General features: G+C 38.7%; 1 protein-coding gene across 13 annotated transcripts in view; it reads left to right on the plus strand.

Moving 5' to 3' along the window:
* The window catches only part of ABLIM1 (actin binding LIM protein 1), a 217201-nt gene that overhangs the window by 114246 nt on the left and 84138 nt on the right, over positions 1–18817 (plus strand). For all 13 annotated transcript variants that reach the window (XM_065639530.1, XM_065639517.1, XM_065639527.1 and 10 more), the window contains 2 exons: positions 7318–7501; positions 10028–10137. In XM_065639530.1, coding sequence (XP_065495602.1) covers positions 7318–7501; positions 10028–10137 — 294 coding nt within the window. The remainder of the gene's footprint in view (positions 1–7317; positions 7502–10027; positions 10138–18817) is intronic.

An 18817-nucleotide genomic window follows, 5' to 3' on the forward strand; every position in this document is an offset into this window, starting at 1 on the left:
TTTAGCAGGTGGGTTGGACTGGATGATCTCCAGAGGTCCCTTCCAGCCCCAACCGTTCTGTGATTCCTGCAGAAGACCCAAACTCTCCTGGACACACAGGCAGCAGGGAGAGCTCTGCCTTATTAATGGCAGCAGCCTTTGGGATGGCAATAGGCTGGTTTGGGTGTGCAGCAGATAATAAACTATATCCAACCCCTTGGCAGTGAAAGTCACCACTCACCCTCAACACTTGTGGAAAAGTGTCTCAATAAAAACTCCCGAGGAGCCCTTGCTCCCTGTTGAAGAGGCACCTTGGCTGACGCGATTATGGGTGCTGGCAGTAGGGTTCAAACTGGACCCATAGGTCTGTGTTACACTGTTCTGTCACCTGACCCTTTCCTGCCCTTCTGCTTGTTTTCAATAGCAATGTCCTCTCTTATTTGGGTCGTCTTTTCCAAATTATTTTTTCGATTTTTCACATAAAACACTGAATTGTTAATTTTGCTTTAGATGTTGACAGGAAAAAAATCCCAAGCAGTTTCATCCCATTCTAAAGTGGATCCTTGTTTTGCTCGTGGGGTTTTAATGCTATGAATAGCAATCAGTTGACACTGATCTTAGTTTAGTTGGGATTGAAGTCTCTTTCAGTGACCAAACATTTGACAGGAAATGAAATTAATTGCACTACTTGGCTGTTATTGATGAATGCTGACAGATGTCATGTCAGATTTTAATAAACTACTGGATGCCTTTGAAAGTAGAGGGCCAGCAGGATGCTTTACAGGTGCTTGATGAGTGTTGCAGAGCATCATTATAAGAATATGGAAAGTCGCTTGGGTTTATTGTCATGTATCTTTCATTCGCCTGGCTTGTTTCCTAAGTCTGTGGATGAGGCAGATTTGTTTTTTTCTATTCTTAATCCTTGGTTTGCTTATTTATAATCTTTTTGGAGAGATCTCTCATCTAGATAGTTACAGCCAAGCTATCCCAGGCTAAACTTTGACATTTTTCCACTGATTGCATTTTCTTCAAGGTTCATTTCCTACAGACCCATAAATGACTTTAATCTCCACCTAGTGCTTAGTTTAATGTGAAAGGTGTTTTAAATGGTTGAATGATTCTTGCCCTTGTTTCCATCCTGGTGCACAAAACATGGATATTTTATTTGGGAAGCTGTCACATCCCTGCATTATATATGGCTGTTGTTTACTTGCTGTTGGGCTCAGGTACTAACTACTGTCTGTTAAGTTGCTAGAAAGACTGAAATATATGCATGGCAGATGCAGACAGGAAAGTTTTCCCTGTGCACTATCGTTTGTATCTCCGATGTTTAAGAGAAAACCAAAGAAAAATGACCTCGTAGGGCTAAAGGCAGTGCCATGGTGTTGATTGGGAAGTTAAGTTAAAACTCTGAGCTCATTTAAAACTCAGTCATCACTGGTTGTTTCAGTGGAGCGAATGCTCGTCTTCAATGTGTAAGGGTTTCACTCAGGTTCCCCACTGAGAATTCCTTGTGTCACAATGCCAGTGGCACTCGGGAGTCGTGCAGGCGGGGTATTTGAAATGGAGGGTCAAGGTTTTTCAAGGGAAGATGAGAAGGGCCTGGCTGGAGATGAAAACATGCTTCTCCTGGAGATCCCAGGCCAGTTTAAGGGAAAAGAGGAGAATTGGAGTCTCATGTTTTGCGCAGGAGATATTTTAGCTGCTAAACCTTTCTGCCAGCTGGTGACTAGATAATGAAGCAGATTTTAACATCACCTATATTTGTCCCATGTATATAAAGCTCTTTCCACTTCCCAGGGTTGTTTATAAAGTCAATCTGTTGAAATGAGAGAGATTCCAGAACCACTGAGAGTGCTGCATACAGTTCCAAACAGCTTAAATCAAAATGCGTCTCTCATCAGTGTGTGGCAAAAAAAAAAAAAATCTGCTGTGACAGGAGTGTGACAAACAGTTATCAGGATCTCTGTTGCAGCTTTTGCAAAAAGCTTTATGCAATTTCTTAATGGTGCCTTTTAATCTTTCTGCAGTGGCAGTGCTGCAGCATGGCTTCTGAGATTTACCATTCTCATGTGCTCTTCTGATGATACTTTGAACATTCATTGTTTAAATGACTTAAGGAACCGGACGTTATGCCATCAAGAGAAGTGCTGATAAGAGGAAAACTAAGGCAGAGAGAGACTTAGTTCGTTTGAAATGTGGAAACTTTAAACTTTAATAAGAACACGAAGCTTGCTTTCATCAATACTGGATTTGTTAAACGTTCAGGCAGAGGAAAAAAATTATTTTCCCTGTATATTTGTTTAGATGTAGATGATAAATGGAAACATTGCCAAATTCCTTTCTACTTTCCAACAAGAAATCCATTATGTCCTAAGAAGTAAATGCTGTGTGAATATTTCCCGCTTGAGAACAGCACCATTATTCTATGAAGCTTAGAAATACAAGGAAGAAATAAAACCCCAACAGGAAATTGAATTTGCACCTTATTTAATGCACAGTGACAAAGCAGATCATTAGACTGTTCCTAATGAATACCATTCACTTCTGCAAGCTGAGAGCCCATGCTCATAGAGTCTGCTTGGGTGGGTTTGTTTCTTCAGTGTTGAAACAACTTTTACTTAACATCAACATGGAGTTATTTTACTAAGGGCCTGTTTTTTCAGCTCTCACTGGCAATACCCTTATGGAAACCCTACATAATACTCAGTAGGATGAAATCTACTTCCGTTCACTTTGAAAAAATCTGCTCTCTTAGTTTTCATAATACCCGTTAAAGCTTGGAAGTGACTCAGCTTAAGAATGATCCCAGTCCCTTGGAGATAGATCATGTTGTTGAAGATAATGGTTCTTTTTTATTTAAATAAAAATGCTGTGGTGTTTGTTTTTTTTTTCCCTCTCTCTCTCTCTATGCTTCTGGTACCTCAGGGGATAGAAATGCTTCCCAGTGTCTCCTGTTTCAGAAGGGAGGTTCTGGTCCTGTAAAACATAATTTCTTCCATTGTATCAAGCAGGAAAGGTCTTGAGGAAATGTTATTCTCCTGTAGAACTGTTTCCATGTGATGGATGTTTAGAGAATACCTCTCACTTCTTGCTTTCTCAAGCATCATTTGTGCATCACTATTGGCTCCACTAATTAATAATATTGAAGTGGTGTTGTGGTTTTTTTTTCCCATCAGCATAGGAAAAAACCCCCAAAGAACATTCATTGTTTCCTATTAACTGTCATCATTTTGGTATTTGTTTTTATTTGATGACGTGATATTTGTATCACAGCTGGTTTCTCTTCGTTGCCTCTGCTGTTTGTGCATTTTGAACGATGCTGGGCAGATGGTCTTTTTTTAATAAAAACAATTACAATTGGTCCATCTTTCCTGTGGTATTTCTACAGTGGTCATAAACATGTGTGCTGAGGCAGTATGTTTAAGCTTGAGGGGATTTGTTGTCAGAACCACGACTTCTGCACAGTTGGAAAAAGGAAGGGAAAAAAAAAAGCTGTTTAAATCCATTCCTTGTTTGAACAGCACACTGTACACCAGGCGTGGATCCAGTCATGTTCATTCTTTCTGATGGGATCTTTGACTCCCAGTGAGAGCAGCTGGAACAGCGTTTTTCCGACCATGGATGTTAACAGTCTGGGTGACCCTTGTTCTGCCCGTGTAGCTTAAAGCTGTGATTAGTGATGGGAACACATGCGCCAAGTTGTCCACAAAAATCCGTTGTGATGTGGGGTTGCCAGGACTTGTCTTAAATTCTTGCAGATTGGTGGGTGCTTCCTGCTGTGAGAACGCCAAAAATGATGGATCTGCTGGTGGTTTAAGCAGTTCTGCCTGTGCCCGAATTCATGACTTGCCAGTATGAGAGAATTAACTCATTCTGAGTTATTGACAAAAAGAGACTGGGTGGACAGGAGACTTCATAAAGAAAAGGGCAATACAGGGAGCTTCTTTTTAATAATAGTAACTACTGTATTTACAAGACTTGCCAAATAATTTTATTTCCCATTTTTGTCACTGGGCTTGAATCCCTGTGGCCATGCAAAAGGGCTAGATCTTAATAACTATTACTGCATGAACCCTTTAGGGTTTGCACGGAGTTTGCAGTGGTTTTTTTGCAAGCAATGATCTACCACAGACCTCTGTATGATATGTTGAAGCTGGGTTTTCAGAAGAAACTAGAACTGAGGTTGCATTCAAAGTTACTTTTGATCATCCTGCCTTATTAGACTCATTGCTTGGGCAGGCCAGGAGAGCCATGATGACTGAATTTTTCGAAAGGTGACTCATCGGTAGAACTGGGGGCAGTAGTACAGAGCCAGAGAGTTCATATATGCAGCTTCGGAGGCAGATCCAGCAGCATGCTGAGTGCCTTTGGCTTGAAGCTGAAATTTACGGCCTCAAGTTATGCCAGGGAAGGTTCAGATTGGATATTAGGAAAAGGAAACAGGAACAGGCTGCCCAGGGCAGTGGTGGAGTCACCATCCCTGGAGGTGTTTAAAAGATGTATAGATGAGGCTCTTAGGGACATGGTTTAGTGCTAGAGTGAGGTTATGGTTGGAATTCATGATCTCAAGGGTGCCTTCCAACCAAAATGGTTCTATGAATTCTCTATATCGATTTGGACGTTAAAGCTACAAGTTAAATTACAAACTAAAGGAGGTTAGGAGGAAACTTTTGCATAGACATGTGAGTACTCCAGAGCTCTTTATGAAATGTAGCAACTTCTGAAGTATCTACTATTGACCGCTCCATGACAATACTCCAGTTTATACACCATAAACCCAGGATCTAACAGTCTGAATACTGAAATAATCCCTAACAACTTTTAAGCATTAAAGTAGGATTCTCAGTCACTCCATGATTTAATCGTAAGGATCCACCAAAGATAACTTAGAAAAGCAAACCTATTGTAAGTGCCCTGTTTCCCCAAAGATAAGACAGGGTCTTATATTAATTTTTGCTCCGAAAGATGCCTTTTTTACATGTATAGCTGCCTGGACACTACTTAAATTGTCTTTTTTTATGAATTACAACTATTGCTTATTTTTGGAGTAGGGCTTATATTTCGAGCATCCTCAAAAATCCTGAAAAATCACACTACGGCTTATTTTTGGGGTAGATCTTATTTTTGGGGAAACAGAGTAGGCTTAGGTTTCACCTCTGGGCCTCCAGTGGAAAACGCCCAGGATGGTCCCCAGCCCAGGAAGAGTCTAATGTGATGTGGTCTAGAGGTCATGGTATTTTCTGCATAATAGTTGCATGCTATTGTACCATTAGTTTGAAAATAATATTTTAAACGAAATGGAAATCAAAAGGAAAAAACGGAAGGAGGTGTACCTGAAAACCAGCTTAACACACTTTGCAGTATTGTAATAGAGCCTTAACAATAGTTCTCTGTAATTCTCCGAAGTCACTCATTATTGAGTTTGACTGCTTGTGGATTTAATGCCACCGTGAAATGTAATTTGTTTGTACATGAGATATTCACAGTGTTCTATGCAGAAATGTGAAACCAAAAGAATGCCAGCACTGATACCGCTTCAATTCTAAGCTGCATTTTAGTGCTTTCTGTTTATTGTTATTCTATTAAGTATTGTTACAGTAACACTCATTAGACCTCTGAGCCTTGGCAACAGGCAAACACGGAGGATTTGCAATCCCTGCCCCAAACACCTTGCGATTTTGATTTTCAAGGCAGGTAGCTAATAGGAGAGAATGAGTGTCTTGCACAACATCATGCTGGAATTTGTTGTGGAGAGATGAATTGATCCCAATTTCCCTGATAATCTTTCTCTATTTCATGTTTTAATTTTTTCAAGGACTCTGTAGCTGCAGGGACCTAGAATGCTGGTTATTTATTTTCCCTTAATAATCAGAATTTCTGATATTTGATATTTTGATATTTGATCTGAATGTACTTGGATGGTATGAGGAGGGCTGAGATGGAATTGCTTGCAGAGTTAACCTAGCATCCTAGACTACTGTGAACAGTAGTTTGTCTTACCGAATTACACAGATACAGCGATATACAGAGGAGCAGTAGGAGTGGCCTGAGAGGGTCATAGATCTATTTGTTTAAGAATTCATCTAGCAGCTTCTGTTTATGCTTTCTCACTGAGGTGAATAAAGAGGAATTTTAAAAGCTCGCATGAAACAAGTAGTGGTTTTGGTGCTACTGTGGGACAGCAGTAGGTTCAAGTCCTTTGTTCAACCCAAGCAGAAGTGCCCATTTGGCACCATGGATCTTTCCTTAAAGCAAAACAGGCGTCTGATTGTGATGTGTTTTGGTTTGGGCGAATAAGCATCTAACAGTGAAAAACTGCCAAGTCACGGGAGTCCTTGACGGGTCCTTCACTGTTTTACTGATAAAATTATTTTTCCCACTTAAGTTGTACATGGTCACAAGTCTCTATCCGGATATTAGAGTTGTTTCTCTAATCCGTGAAGTACAGGGAGTTTAGTATATAAAAGACAAAGACCAGTGCAGATGAGGCACTCAAAGATAATAGTAGCTCTTGGAATATGAATTTGTTCAGAATACAGATGGGAAAAACTCTTTATTCCTGTTTGCTTTATTCAGTATTCAATATACTATTATATAGTTTGGCTTCATATATCATGAAGTGTATATAGTGGAGATGTGGCTTGATTTTTAATGCTTGATAGTCTCTTCACTGCAGCTTTCTCCCAGTATTTATGTCTAAATGGCAACTGTAAAAGCAACCCGAACATTTCAAAGATCATACTTTTTAAAGCAAAATGAAAAGTATTAATGCAGCAAAGGTGGAGCAGCTTGGTGTTATGTGGGGACTGGAGGAGTTACTTAAAACCATACAACATTTCTAAAATATTCATTGTTTCAAAAAGATGCAACACCTTGTAAGTTTCTTAAAATAAAGCACATACTTGCAGGAAAAATGTATGCTGGTGTATAAAATAGTAAAATCTGTCCTATTTATGGAATCAGATCTTTTCTGCTCACCTCCAGGCCCGGAAGTGAAAGCAAGATTGTGTTGGTACAAATAACTCTGATAACGTGATTCACTGGATGACTGGAGGTAACTGAGGTCTTGGCGAGGACCAAGCACCTGAAAGTTGTTGTTATGCAGATTTCTCCAAGGAAAGTCTTTATTATAGGCTCTCTTGTAGCCAGAGAATACCAGCCCTCTCCTGGGATGTCAAAGCATGTAGTGACAGGAGGAGAAAGCAAAAATGTGGTAGAAGTGAGCAAGACCACCAAGGTCATCTCATTTGTTGGCAGCAGCCTGTTGCTGACATCCTTAGTTAGGTGTATTTTCTCTCATCTATCTGTGTGGGTTTTTTTTCTTTTTTCTTCCAGTGTGTGGCTGTGACTTGGCACAAGGAGGCTTTTTCATTAAGAATGGGGAGTATCTCTGCACCTTGGATTACCAGCGCATGTATGGGACCCGCTGCAATGGTTGCGGAGACTTCGTGGAAGGCGAAGTAGTAACAGCTCTGGGAAAAACTTACCATCCAAGCTGCTTTGCCTGTACCGTTTGCAAGTAAGTCATCTCTTTCAACTAATATGGCATGAACCCAGCACAAGGAAAACAGAGAGAAAGGTGTCGCCATGAGACACAAGTCTCAGGACATATTTCTATTGGTGAAGCACTTGGCTGTAAAAAAAACCTGCTGCAAGTCTGACTTTGAGGGTCTTCAAAATACCACTCACTTATTTGGGGGACACAGCTTCTCTGTTACATATAGTTCCCTGTTCTTAGAAAGTTACCCTTACATATGAAAGAATTAAATATCAGGCTTACATGTTGAGATAACGGATGTGGGTTGATTCAGGCGATCAGCCCAGCTTGATGGGAGAAATGAGGCAAAGCAAAGTTTTGGGTGCTACAACAGACAAGTCATTTGGGCTATAAGAACTGTTAAACAATTGAAAACGTACTGGAGCTTCATTTTCGTATCATGTAAGAACACATGGCTTTGGGACAACTGTGATCCTCCTCTTCCCAAATACTATTTATTGTCCCCACTGAGAGATCAGTCTTCAGTTCCACAGGGAATAAAAAGAAGTTAGCTAAGGCTGTGTGGATGGGACAAAAGGTGGCATTTTTAACTTGTACTTTTGTTTAAACTCTCACTAAGATGTTCATATAGAATTTAGGAGCTTACCAAGTAAATCTTCCGTGTTCTCTCATAGCCTGCTCATTTGAGCAGTTCTATACTTGAAAATCTCGGCTGAGCTTTGCAGCCTAAACTCAGCCCAAAGTCTCCATGCATAGCTGGCTCTAGGCACTGGGACTATGCTACAATTTAGGCTGTCTTAGCATGTACCTTATTGCTATGGTGATCAGTAAAATATTTTGGATACACCAGGGGAACTAAAGCTTCTGTAGGTTTTTATAGTAATGGCACATTTTTTATAGTAGTAAAAACAATCTTGTAGACATAATGGGAAAGTAAAGTGATATTATGGTGCCATGGTGATTCTACAGAAAGCCACCTGTGTTATGTGTGTACTTACTAAGCTGGAATTAAGATGACAATCAGATGGTTAATTTCTGCAGTTCTGAGCCCTACAGGTGAAACAGAACTTTTTTCCCAATAAGTTTCAGTGTAATGCCCGAGGGGCACATAAGGAGCATCTGATAGCGATGTAGGTAGATTTAATAGAGAGGGAGGAGCAAAAAAGACAGGGCCTGTTCCTTTGTCTGAAACTTAATGCAGGACGGTGACATGGACAAGAAAGGCAAGAATCTACATTCTGAGATAATACCTTGTTGGAGATCTCATCATATGATGTGTCTGGTTGTTAGTGTGGCAGACTTGCCAGGTGCTACCATAATCTTTCACAGCTCTCTCTGACGAGTAGTTTAAGAAATTTTTTCTATAGCCTGGTACATTTTTCAAGACCTTTTATATTGAAAGTATTTTGATCATTTTTCCATTTGGTTTTAAACAGTGTGTGAATATCCTGCACATCAGTAATCATATGATTTGTATGTTCCAGTTTTATTTCCCAAGAACAGTGTGAAAGTAGGTGACACAGTATGAAACATGACGTTAATTTTCTGTACATTGACTTCCATCAATCTTTTTATGTTGAATGAACAAAAGATGAGTCATTGGAATAGATTCACGAAATGCGGTATTGCCGCTGATTTATTTATGGCCCACTTAGGAATGGCAGTGGAAAGGAAACTAGAACAATGCCTTAAACATTTTATTTTGTAGAAACAAGCAGATGTTCATTTGTCAAGCACAGATCTGGAGCGAGGTGTGGTGTAGGTGGGTCTTACTAAAGATTTGGAGTTCCTGAACCTTCTCATTTTAGTGAAATGCTCATACAAAATGTTGTTCATCTTCCGTTTTACACACCAAATAAGAGTTAACAGCAATGTCAGCTTCTGCCTAACGACACTCACCCATTTTTTGGCGTTCAGCAAATAATTTCAAATTTCCGTAATCCATTCAGCCTTTACCTTCTCCTAACAACATCTGCACAGGTAGCAATTACAGTGGCGATTCCGTAATGTAGATACCTATTTTAAATCTCTGGGAGAATGAATGTGGACAACATTTCATTTTTTTTGCAAACTGCTATATCCACTGTAATACAGTCACGTATTTTATTGCCGAGTACAGATGAAATTAGTGTATTTATGAGTGACTAGTTCCACATTCCTTCACTGGCATCAAGACCAATTCCGATTCTTCCTTTGAGTTCTTTTCTGTACCATTTGCTACTCACGACATCATGCTGAGACCATCATAAATGTAGCTGTTGTGTCTTAAAAGGATTTCACTGTCTCTACTCTTTAGATAAAGTACACCTGATAACTTTTTAAAACCAAAATACAAGGCAAGTGTAACCTCTGCTCTGCTTGCGTCTATGGATTGGATTTCTTCCAGTGTCTGACTTTGCCAAGGCCACATTGCAGAAACTATTTGGCCTGAGTTTCTGTAAAATATTGATTACACTGGGGGCAGGCAGCAAAATTAAGGCGTAGGGAACAGAGGAAAATTTCTGGCGTAACCTTTGCTAAAATACATTTTTCTCTTTAACTCTCCAGGCGTCCATTTCCACCAGGCGATCGAGTTACCTTTAATGGAAGGGACTGTCTCTGTCAGATGTGTGCTCAGCCAATGTGCTCCAGTCCAAAAGAATTGTCTTCCTCCAGCAGTAAGTATGAAATCTTCCTTCTGAAGCCTCTCACTTTCCCAGGCTGATCAACATTTGGTTGAAAGCAATTTAACGCAATGTATTGGCTTTTTTTTTCTTCACCTTTAGAAATGTGGGCTCTCTCTGGGAATCTTTTTTTTTTTCTTTCTTTTTTGTTTTTTTTGTCTTCATGAGAAGTGACACTTACATATTTCAACATGAACACATGACTTTTCCCTAATGACTGGATTTTTAAAAGGGATGATTTTTTTAAGGTACTGGAAAGGTACTTGATGGAATCTGAGGTTTCAGAGTTGATAAATTCCTTTTTTTTCATGTATAATTGCACAGGCTTAAGTATTCAAAAGAGGAGAAAGAGGAAATTAATTTTCTTGTAGCACTTTAATTAAATTATCCCTTAAAAGGAATATCACCAGGATTATGCCTCCAGTGGACTGATACCACAATGATACTGTGATCAGAACTTCAGGAAGCAATTATAAAAAATGGAGAAAGCAAGTTAAGGGGAAAGAGAAGGAAGAAAGTTTGGGAGGGAAATGAATTTGCTGTTGGGTTTTACTGTTTTTAAAAGATAATTTATAAATTACTGATATTAATCTCTGTCTCTAGTAGTTAACTTTTTAAATTTTTGGAGATTTCTGTTTCTTTCTCTGACTGCTGGATTGTATGCAGCACTCTAATCTGTAACGATTTACCGAGTATAGTTTTATAATTCAAAATGGCTGCAGTTTTCCTTGTGACACTGGGCAGTTTTTCACCAATGTTGGTTTCCTTCAGGGAGACACTGTGTATTTTGTACTGGGACTTTGCACTTCAGAATCCCAGGATCTCAAGGCAATGTAAAGACAAAGTTGGATAATGTTTGTGCTCAGTGGATGGGTCAAGTGAATCTCAGGTTATTTGATTTGCCTGAGAACATGTAATCAGACACTTAAAGAGAAAATGAGAAAGTTTTTTGCTGTCATGCCTTTCTGTCTGCTAAGTGATAGTTTTCTATTATAACTGTAGATTTGGAGCTGAAAATGCACAGGCCTAATCAGTTAAGGAAGAGTTTAGGAACCTGAAAAAAGCCTTACAAGACTTACAAACCAAAATAGAAATGTATGAGGTACTTCAGGCACCCAGAGGATCCTTCTGAGACAGAAGAATAATGTGGAAATTGCATGTGAATTACTGATATTTGGGAGGTATAGCTGGCAATGAACTGCAAGGGGCCCTTGGGCAGGAGTGACGTTCTTTTTCTAAGCCTGTCACAGCACTGGTTCCCAAACAACTGGTGTTCAATGGGAGAAGTATCTGGATCACAATACGTCTGGTTCTCAAAACGCGGCGCGGTTGTCCAGCAGTGTGGCCGCTTCCCGGTTCCGTGACTTCAGGTGCCAAAATTGCCCATTGCAAATGATGGACTTGAGGTGACTGGTGAGCGAGCAAAAGAGCTGGAGGGTCCTTTACTGACAGCCAGAGTCTCTGCTTGAATTGCTTCTTGGGTTCTACACTGCAGCCATACGGAGCAAGGAATAGAAAACAATCTTCCCTGCTACTTGTGATTTTTTTATTTTTTTATTTTTTTATTTTTTTTTTTTAATTAGAATTGTGTCCTGCCAGGCAAACTGCCTCACCAATACACTCAGCAAGAGATCTCCGGCTCTTAACAGTTTAGAGTGCGCTGCTTCGAAATCTGCAAGTACCTGCCACTGTGCATATTGTTCCTTTAGGAAGAAAGACCTGTAGGAAGATATAGTGTAGAGTTTCTTGTCATTTTAGAGCAAAACTTGCCAAACCAAGACAAATAAAAGTGAGACCAGCATGTGTTTATAAGTTCAGAAAAACTAAATTAAAAGAATACTAATGAAGCATCCTCTGTCTTCAAAGATATGCCAGCTGCTGCTTTGGCTTTGTCCAAAAGTTGACTTGGATACAGAGAAGTCTTTCTTGCTGGCACTGAAGAGTAAATTTTAATTAGTGTAAACCGTTTCAGATTGCTTCCTTGTCTCTCCTGCTGGCTGAATCAGACGCATCAATTTTTTTGAATGCTTTGCCCATTTCTGAAAGGATTTTTTTTTAAAATGCAAGTTGTTTTAGAAGACAATCTTATTCCTACTATGCATCTATTTTATATCCAACATTGTTCCAGTTTCCTCTGATTGCTTCCAAGTAGATCACTAGGGGTGACTTTCCTTAAAATAAGGGAAGCTGAAAGTGGGGAAATTGAATAGACTGCAAGTATATCAGGTTTGGTTGGCTTATGTAATATAAAAGGAAGCCTTCTGGCCACTAGAATGTCTGCATTAATGTTGACATGCAGTTTTCTGATGTCTGTTACTTCACATAAAAGAAAGGCTTATTGACAGCTTTTCTTGGATTTTCAAGGAAAATCAAATGCCTCTACATAGAGGGGTTAACATCTTGAAAAACATGAACCTGAACATTGTTATGCTCTTTTACGGTTCACACCAATGAAAATCAGAAGAAAAAGGACTAGATAATTAATTTTCCTTTTTTTTGTTTAATGTTACTTGGGTCCATGGTACTTATTTACCTTATTTATATTAATAATATATTTATTTCACTGCACATATACTATCTGGAATAATTATAGCTATTTTCTCGAAGAACCATTTCAGTGACTCCTTTCTAATTCTAATTTTCTAAGACAGTCTTTTTCAGTATACAGGTGCTACAGAGTAATCATAATTCATGCTTTAGTCCACCCTATTTGTTAGACACTGCCGGATGCACACAACACACTAGCTTTGGGATTTTCATTCATTCCTTTCAATCGGCAGGAAATCTAATACCAAATACCTGCAAACAGCTTTGCAGGAAAGTAAAGGGGTGGTGTTCTTTTTTTGTTATTGTTTTATTTGGTATGACTGATAGATAAATGAGATGTGATCTGTAAAGCAAAGTGACTGGGACAGATGTGGAGCAGCACAGCAGCAGGGGACAGCTAGACAGCACCGACTAAGGGTGTGATGGTGCTGGCTGTTCAGGGTTTTCAAGATCCTGCCAAAGGCAGGAAGTTATTTTTTTTTGCTCCTAATAACGAAGTATCAATAGTTATAAGTAAGGTATCCTGCTAATTACCATTTCTGTTTTAAGCAGTGTCTTTTGCATACAACATCATGGTTACCTATCTTCAGCTCTTTCTATTTTCTGTTGTGTTCTATTGTGTTCCAGCTCCGTGCTAACGCACCCGTGGTTGTTCTGGTCCGTGTTGTCTTTCCAGAGAAGCATTTGTGCAGGCATCTGTTATTTCTAAACTATACACAAAACTGCAACTTGTGTGCTTGGCTGTTTGGCGATGGGTACCCTGCTTACTCTCTCTCCCCCCATTTCACCTTCTTCCAGTTAAGATCTCCTCTATTATATCTCTGTTGCCTAGATGACAGCCTCATTTCACCAGCCCTCAGCATTTTGTATCACATATTCAGTGGGCTGTTTCTGAAGGCCACCTTTAAAAATCTTCATATTATATGTTTTTTTGGTGTTTTGATTTTGGTTTTTGTGTTGTTTTTGTTTTGGTTTGGTTTCTTTCCCCCTAATTTCTTGCTGTAATTTAGGGTAAAAGAAGAGTTAAAGTCAAACTTTTGAGTCTTTTGTCATCGTTGTCATTGTTGTTTGTGGATTCATGGTTTATTGTTTCCGTGTTGGCAGAGGAGAGATTATCTAGCGGTTAATTCCCTTGCACCTGGGAATTCTGAGTGTAGCTTTCTGGTCTTTTTATACATGTTTTATGTATCAGGGTAGATAAGTAAATTTGAAGGGTTGGTTCTCTACCAGCAAAATGAAAAAGTAACGCTGCCCTAGCTTACTAGTATGTTGTGGTTATACTCAAATTGAAGATGACGTGGTGCTTAGATGATGCAGTACAAAGTACTGTGCTACTGCCCGATTCTTACCTATTGATGCTAAAGGGATAAAAATTAGAAAATTTGTATGTTTTTAACTTGTGTAAGGAGAAATTAAAGTCTAAAGTCTGCCTAAATCTTTGTTCTTCATTCATGTTGGGGTTAGATACCTTTGAAAGAGTAGCGTGAGCTTTATAATACGTCTTTGAAATTCTGCAGAGACTGTGTGTCTTTGAACACAGTTTAATACATTTCTCTCTTTCTTAAACATAGATTATTCCCTTAGGCATTCCACATCACTATTTCCATGGTAAAGCATTTCAGTAATAAAAATGTTATTTCTCTACCTGAGACTGAGCCCTTTGTCTGTTAGTTCCTTGTCTGGGTGCCGGTAAGGAAGTTTTAGTTATTTCTGATTACCTTTTTGCTGAAAGGTTGGATTATTTGAGTAATGTGCATGAACTAATAAAAAAATTGCATTTCAGATGAAAAGTGGGCTCTCTACATGGTTAGGAAAACAACTCCTTATCCAAAGGAAATGGAAGCATTACAATCACCTAGCAAGAACCTTCATTTGAAAAATTAATCTTTTAAAATGATGGTGGAGATCTTAAGTTTCCTTTTCTTCAGTGAAACATATACTTGTTCTATATATGCCGAGATACCCAGTGATGATGCGGTTTGGAACGAAGGACGGAGAAGATAAGTCAGCTCCTCTTTCTTTGTAAAGTCTCTTCTGTGAGTTAAGGGCATCCCAGCACAGCCAGGATGTGGAGCAGGGTTTTCAAAGTGGCCAGTGTTACATGTGCATAAATAATCTTCGGGGCAGCTGTTCCCCGACCAGCCGGCGTCCACGTGGAGATTTCACAATACTGTTTTGTGTGTTTGTCGTTGTCTGGCTTGCACATTATGTTCTGGTTCAGAGAATGTGAGTTCTCTGGGACAAATGCTTTCATGCCTATCAGTCAGATCCTGGCTCACAAATGGGGATCTTAGCTCTATTGTGATATAAATAATAAGCTTAATGCTTAATGAACTTATGGGAGAAAGATATCTTTGTTAATTATTCAATAGCCTTATCTCTTCCAATAAGATGCAGCAAAGCTCCCAGCAAATATCTGAAACTTCCAACAAGGTTTCTGGTAATGCTGAAGCGGAGTGGAGCCAACATACCTTACGGTGGGCAGGAAAAAAGGGGAATCAGCATTTGCCTCACTGCCCAGAAAGTGAGGGGAAAGCGAAGATATTTTTGAAACAACAAAGCATCAGAATGGAGAAGCAAGTCTGCTTTGTAGCCATCCTTTAAAGACTGTCTAATTCTTAATGCAGTTTTATATTTGGGACGTAACTGTCCTTTCATTAGATGGAGATACAGATGATTGTTGCCAGTGTTCAGAAATAATGTCTGAGCTGAATTTCAGGCATCACAAACTTCTGCATTAGAAGTTAGCTGAGTGGATGAAATGGATGCAAAATTCCTTTTAATCATAGTTCTTGTGAGTAGTCTGCAGCTAGGACTTGTAACTCCTTAGCCCCATTTAACTCAGTTTTCATTATTTTGGTCTTTAGCCCTTTTTCCTGAGCTGTCTGAAAACTCCTTCAAGTCCATAGAGAAAATACTTCAAAAGCAAAGGAGAATAGTTGGCTGGCTGTTTGTGAGCAAGCTATCTGCAGTATTTTTTTGGCTTTTAAAGGTATTAAGCAACATGCAACACATGGTTTTTAGCTCGTTCTTAGGAAATATCCTACAATTTCACACAGTATGTCAAAGCTACATAGTAAATATAGGTATTGTACAAATGTAGATAGGCTTTAGTGCAAGACACTGAGCCCAGTTTTGCCTTATGGGATACACACAATATTCATAAACAGTGAATGTCCTGGGGAACTTAGGCTCAACAATTTTGGTTTTGAACATGCAGTTTTAAAATAAAATTTTAAAAATTCTGTGTATAATTTTGAACCTTAAAGGTTTAATATTGTTTTGTGCCATAACACACAGATTTTCTTGTTTCACGATTCCTGGTTTATCTGCTAAGAATACAGAAAACACTCATACTTCTGTGGCATTCAAGCTTGCGCACCTATGTTTTGGTACTGGAGATTCAGTTGAGGATTTTGGAGACTTAAGGGGCTCATTTAGTCCCATATCTACTTTTTCGATTTACCATAGAATCAAGACATACCACAGACATCATTGTGGATTGATTTCAAACACTGTGATTTACATCACTGATTTTAATAATGGTTTACGTGAGAACCCTGGAAACCTTGATTAGAATAATGGATTGTAACCTTGTTTTACATTTAGATTTTTAATTATGAAAGGCTAATTGATAAGCATGAGGATACTCCATATTTATACACATTTAATTAAACTAATATAGCTCTGCATAAATTAATCATATTCTTTAACATCTATATTTTGTTCATGAATGGCTGTTTTTGCTCATCATTTATGTTAAGCTCTATTTGAATGGAAATTGAAATGCAATTAAAATGTATAAAATAGCATTGTGGATTTTTTAAATTTCAGATACTACCTGAAATGTGTTAGATACATCAAGAAAGTAAATGCACTACAATTTATTTTAATTCTGGAGCAGCTGATTTGTCAAGGACATGTAGCTTATAAAACTATTTACTTTGGATCATCATGTCCTTGAAGATTTTAAAAGTAGCAGAACTTATCATAAGTGAATTTATTCAAAGGCAGGAAAAGGAGAGCAAGTTTATTCTCTGTGTGTTCAGACCTCATTTGGATTTTTAAAATTTAAAATGCTGTTTGTTTTAAACGAAATCCTTGTGGGTGGTGGTGTTGGTTGGTTTTTTGTTTTGTTTGTTTGGGGTTTTTTTTGTTTGGTTTTGCGGTTTTTGTGTTTTGTTTGTTTGAATATATATATATGTATGTATCAATATTCCCCTTACTTTAATCTAGGGCAACTACATTTATGGCTTAATATATTGAGCATACAGTGGGTCTAGTATTTTACCCTGCCCCCCCTTTTAAGAATAAAATAAGCAAATCAACATGCATGTAATGATACAAAATTCAGAGCAAAGGTGCAAACCCAAGCACAGTTCCTTTCTGGCAAAAGTCATTAGATTACACGTTGATAAATCCTTCCCATGACACTGGCCCGCTTTTGTGATTACTTCAAGGAGATTTACTCTTTTGAAGAATTCTGCAGTTTTTGGGGTGTTTTCATAATTTGAATTGTTTTCTTGGATTCATTTTAGTCCTCACTTCTGTTTTATAACAGCAGCTAAATTACTTGAGAGGCTAAATTACTTCCTTTACTCAGATGGGTATTTTCATTGCTTTTTTTATAATAAGTTGCCTTGGATCCTCCTCAGGAGGAATATGAAGCATTGTTATAGACTAACTTCAGGGTGACAGAGACAGGTCAGGAACTATATAGAGAATACAGTTGTTGCAGGGCAGAAAGTTTCTGAATTATGAGTTTTCTATTGAAAAATGTTCCTTCGCAAAAATTACTGTTTTTCAGGAAGGTATTTTCAGTCCAGTTTACCCGTTGTTTGGTTGGTTGGTTTTTGGGTTTTTTCATACTTTTGTGTTACATGTAAATTAGGCAAAACCAATTGTGAATCGACTATAGGAGTGTATTGGTTCTTATTTGTCTAAGCGTAACCCCATCTTGAACTTGGAATCAAAACAGGTCCATCTCCTTAGCTTTTTCCAGAGAACTACTCATCAAAAGGTAATTCCAAAGGACATTCTGGGGCAAGTTCAAGGAATTGCTCAGAAGTGGGTGTTGCATGAGGAGGCATCACGAGCTTGGAAAACACAACTAAAGGAGATCCTCAGGGATAAGAGGAATTGTCATGTTCAGCAAGCCTGCCAGGTATCAGGAATCAGAGGTCACTTTAAAAGAATATGAAAAGTTGAATAATTTTTAGCTAGATCTTTATTTGCCATGGCTTGTCATGGAATAAAAACCTTCCTAAAAGTTGCAGTATCTTTCATTCCTATTGCCGGAGGTTGTACCCTGTTGGAATTGCTTGCTTTCCAAGAGTAACAGTTGAAAATTACCCAAAATAGTCTGCAGATGAAGAGACACAATGTGCTTTCCATGAGCTGGATATTAAACAGTGAAGGTCGTTTGCTAACCGAGCAATTCACTTGTGGTACTGCGAGATGGAATGGTGAATTTGAACTCGGTTGGAACTCAGTACTGAAGTGTGGTAAAAGAAATAACAGGGTAAAGACTAGTCTCAGCTTAGATATACCTGACTGTGGCTTATCCTTCAGAGTAGTTTTACAGCTGGGACTCTGGGGGTGCTAAGCTGGAAAAAAAACAATCAACCCAGCCTTCATCTTTCATTTATGGGATAATTAAAACTCTTCTCTTAAATAGTGTGTAGCATGTCTGCTGTTTCTTCCTCGTCCTATTTCATTCACCCTTTGGTTTTGGCACCTGTGTTCAGGCACCTGTGTGAAAGATGGGGTTGAAGAAGACACTGAGGCTGATGTTACGGAAAAAGGCCACGTTGGTGATATGTTGCTTGCAGGGACAGTTTGCAGGAGTAACAGGTTAAAAGGTCAATTGCTTTGGCCTTCTTTGGGAAAGAGGTGTAGAAAAACGTGGGAAGAAGGGAAATACTGTTTCCTTTTCCTGTCTAGAACATGAACACAAATACTTACATCCAAACAGAGGGGAAAAATAGAAACTCCTTTGATAAAATAATGTCATATTAACAAACTAGATTTGGGGAAGAACATTCATCTTTGCAAATCACTTTAAAATTACATCAGATGACACAAGAGCCATTTACAGTAATGATATATCCAAGATGTATGTTAAGCA

The sequence above is a fragment of the Caloenas nicobarica genome, chromosome 7, assembly GCF_036013445.1.
Source record: "Caloenas nicobarica isolate bCalNic1 chromosome 7, bCalNic1.hap1, whole genome shotgun sequence".
NCBI classification, from domain to species: Eukaryota; Metazoa; Chordata; class Aves; order Columbiformes; family Columbidae; genus Caloenas; species Caloenas nicobarica.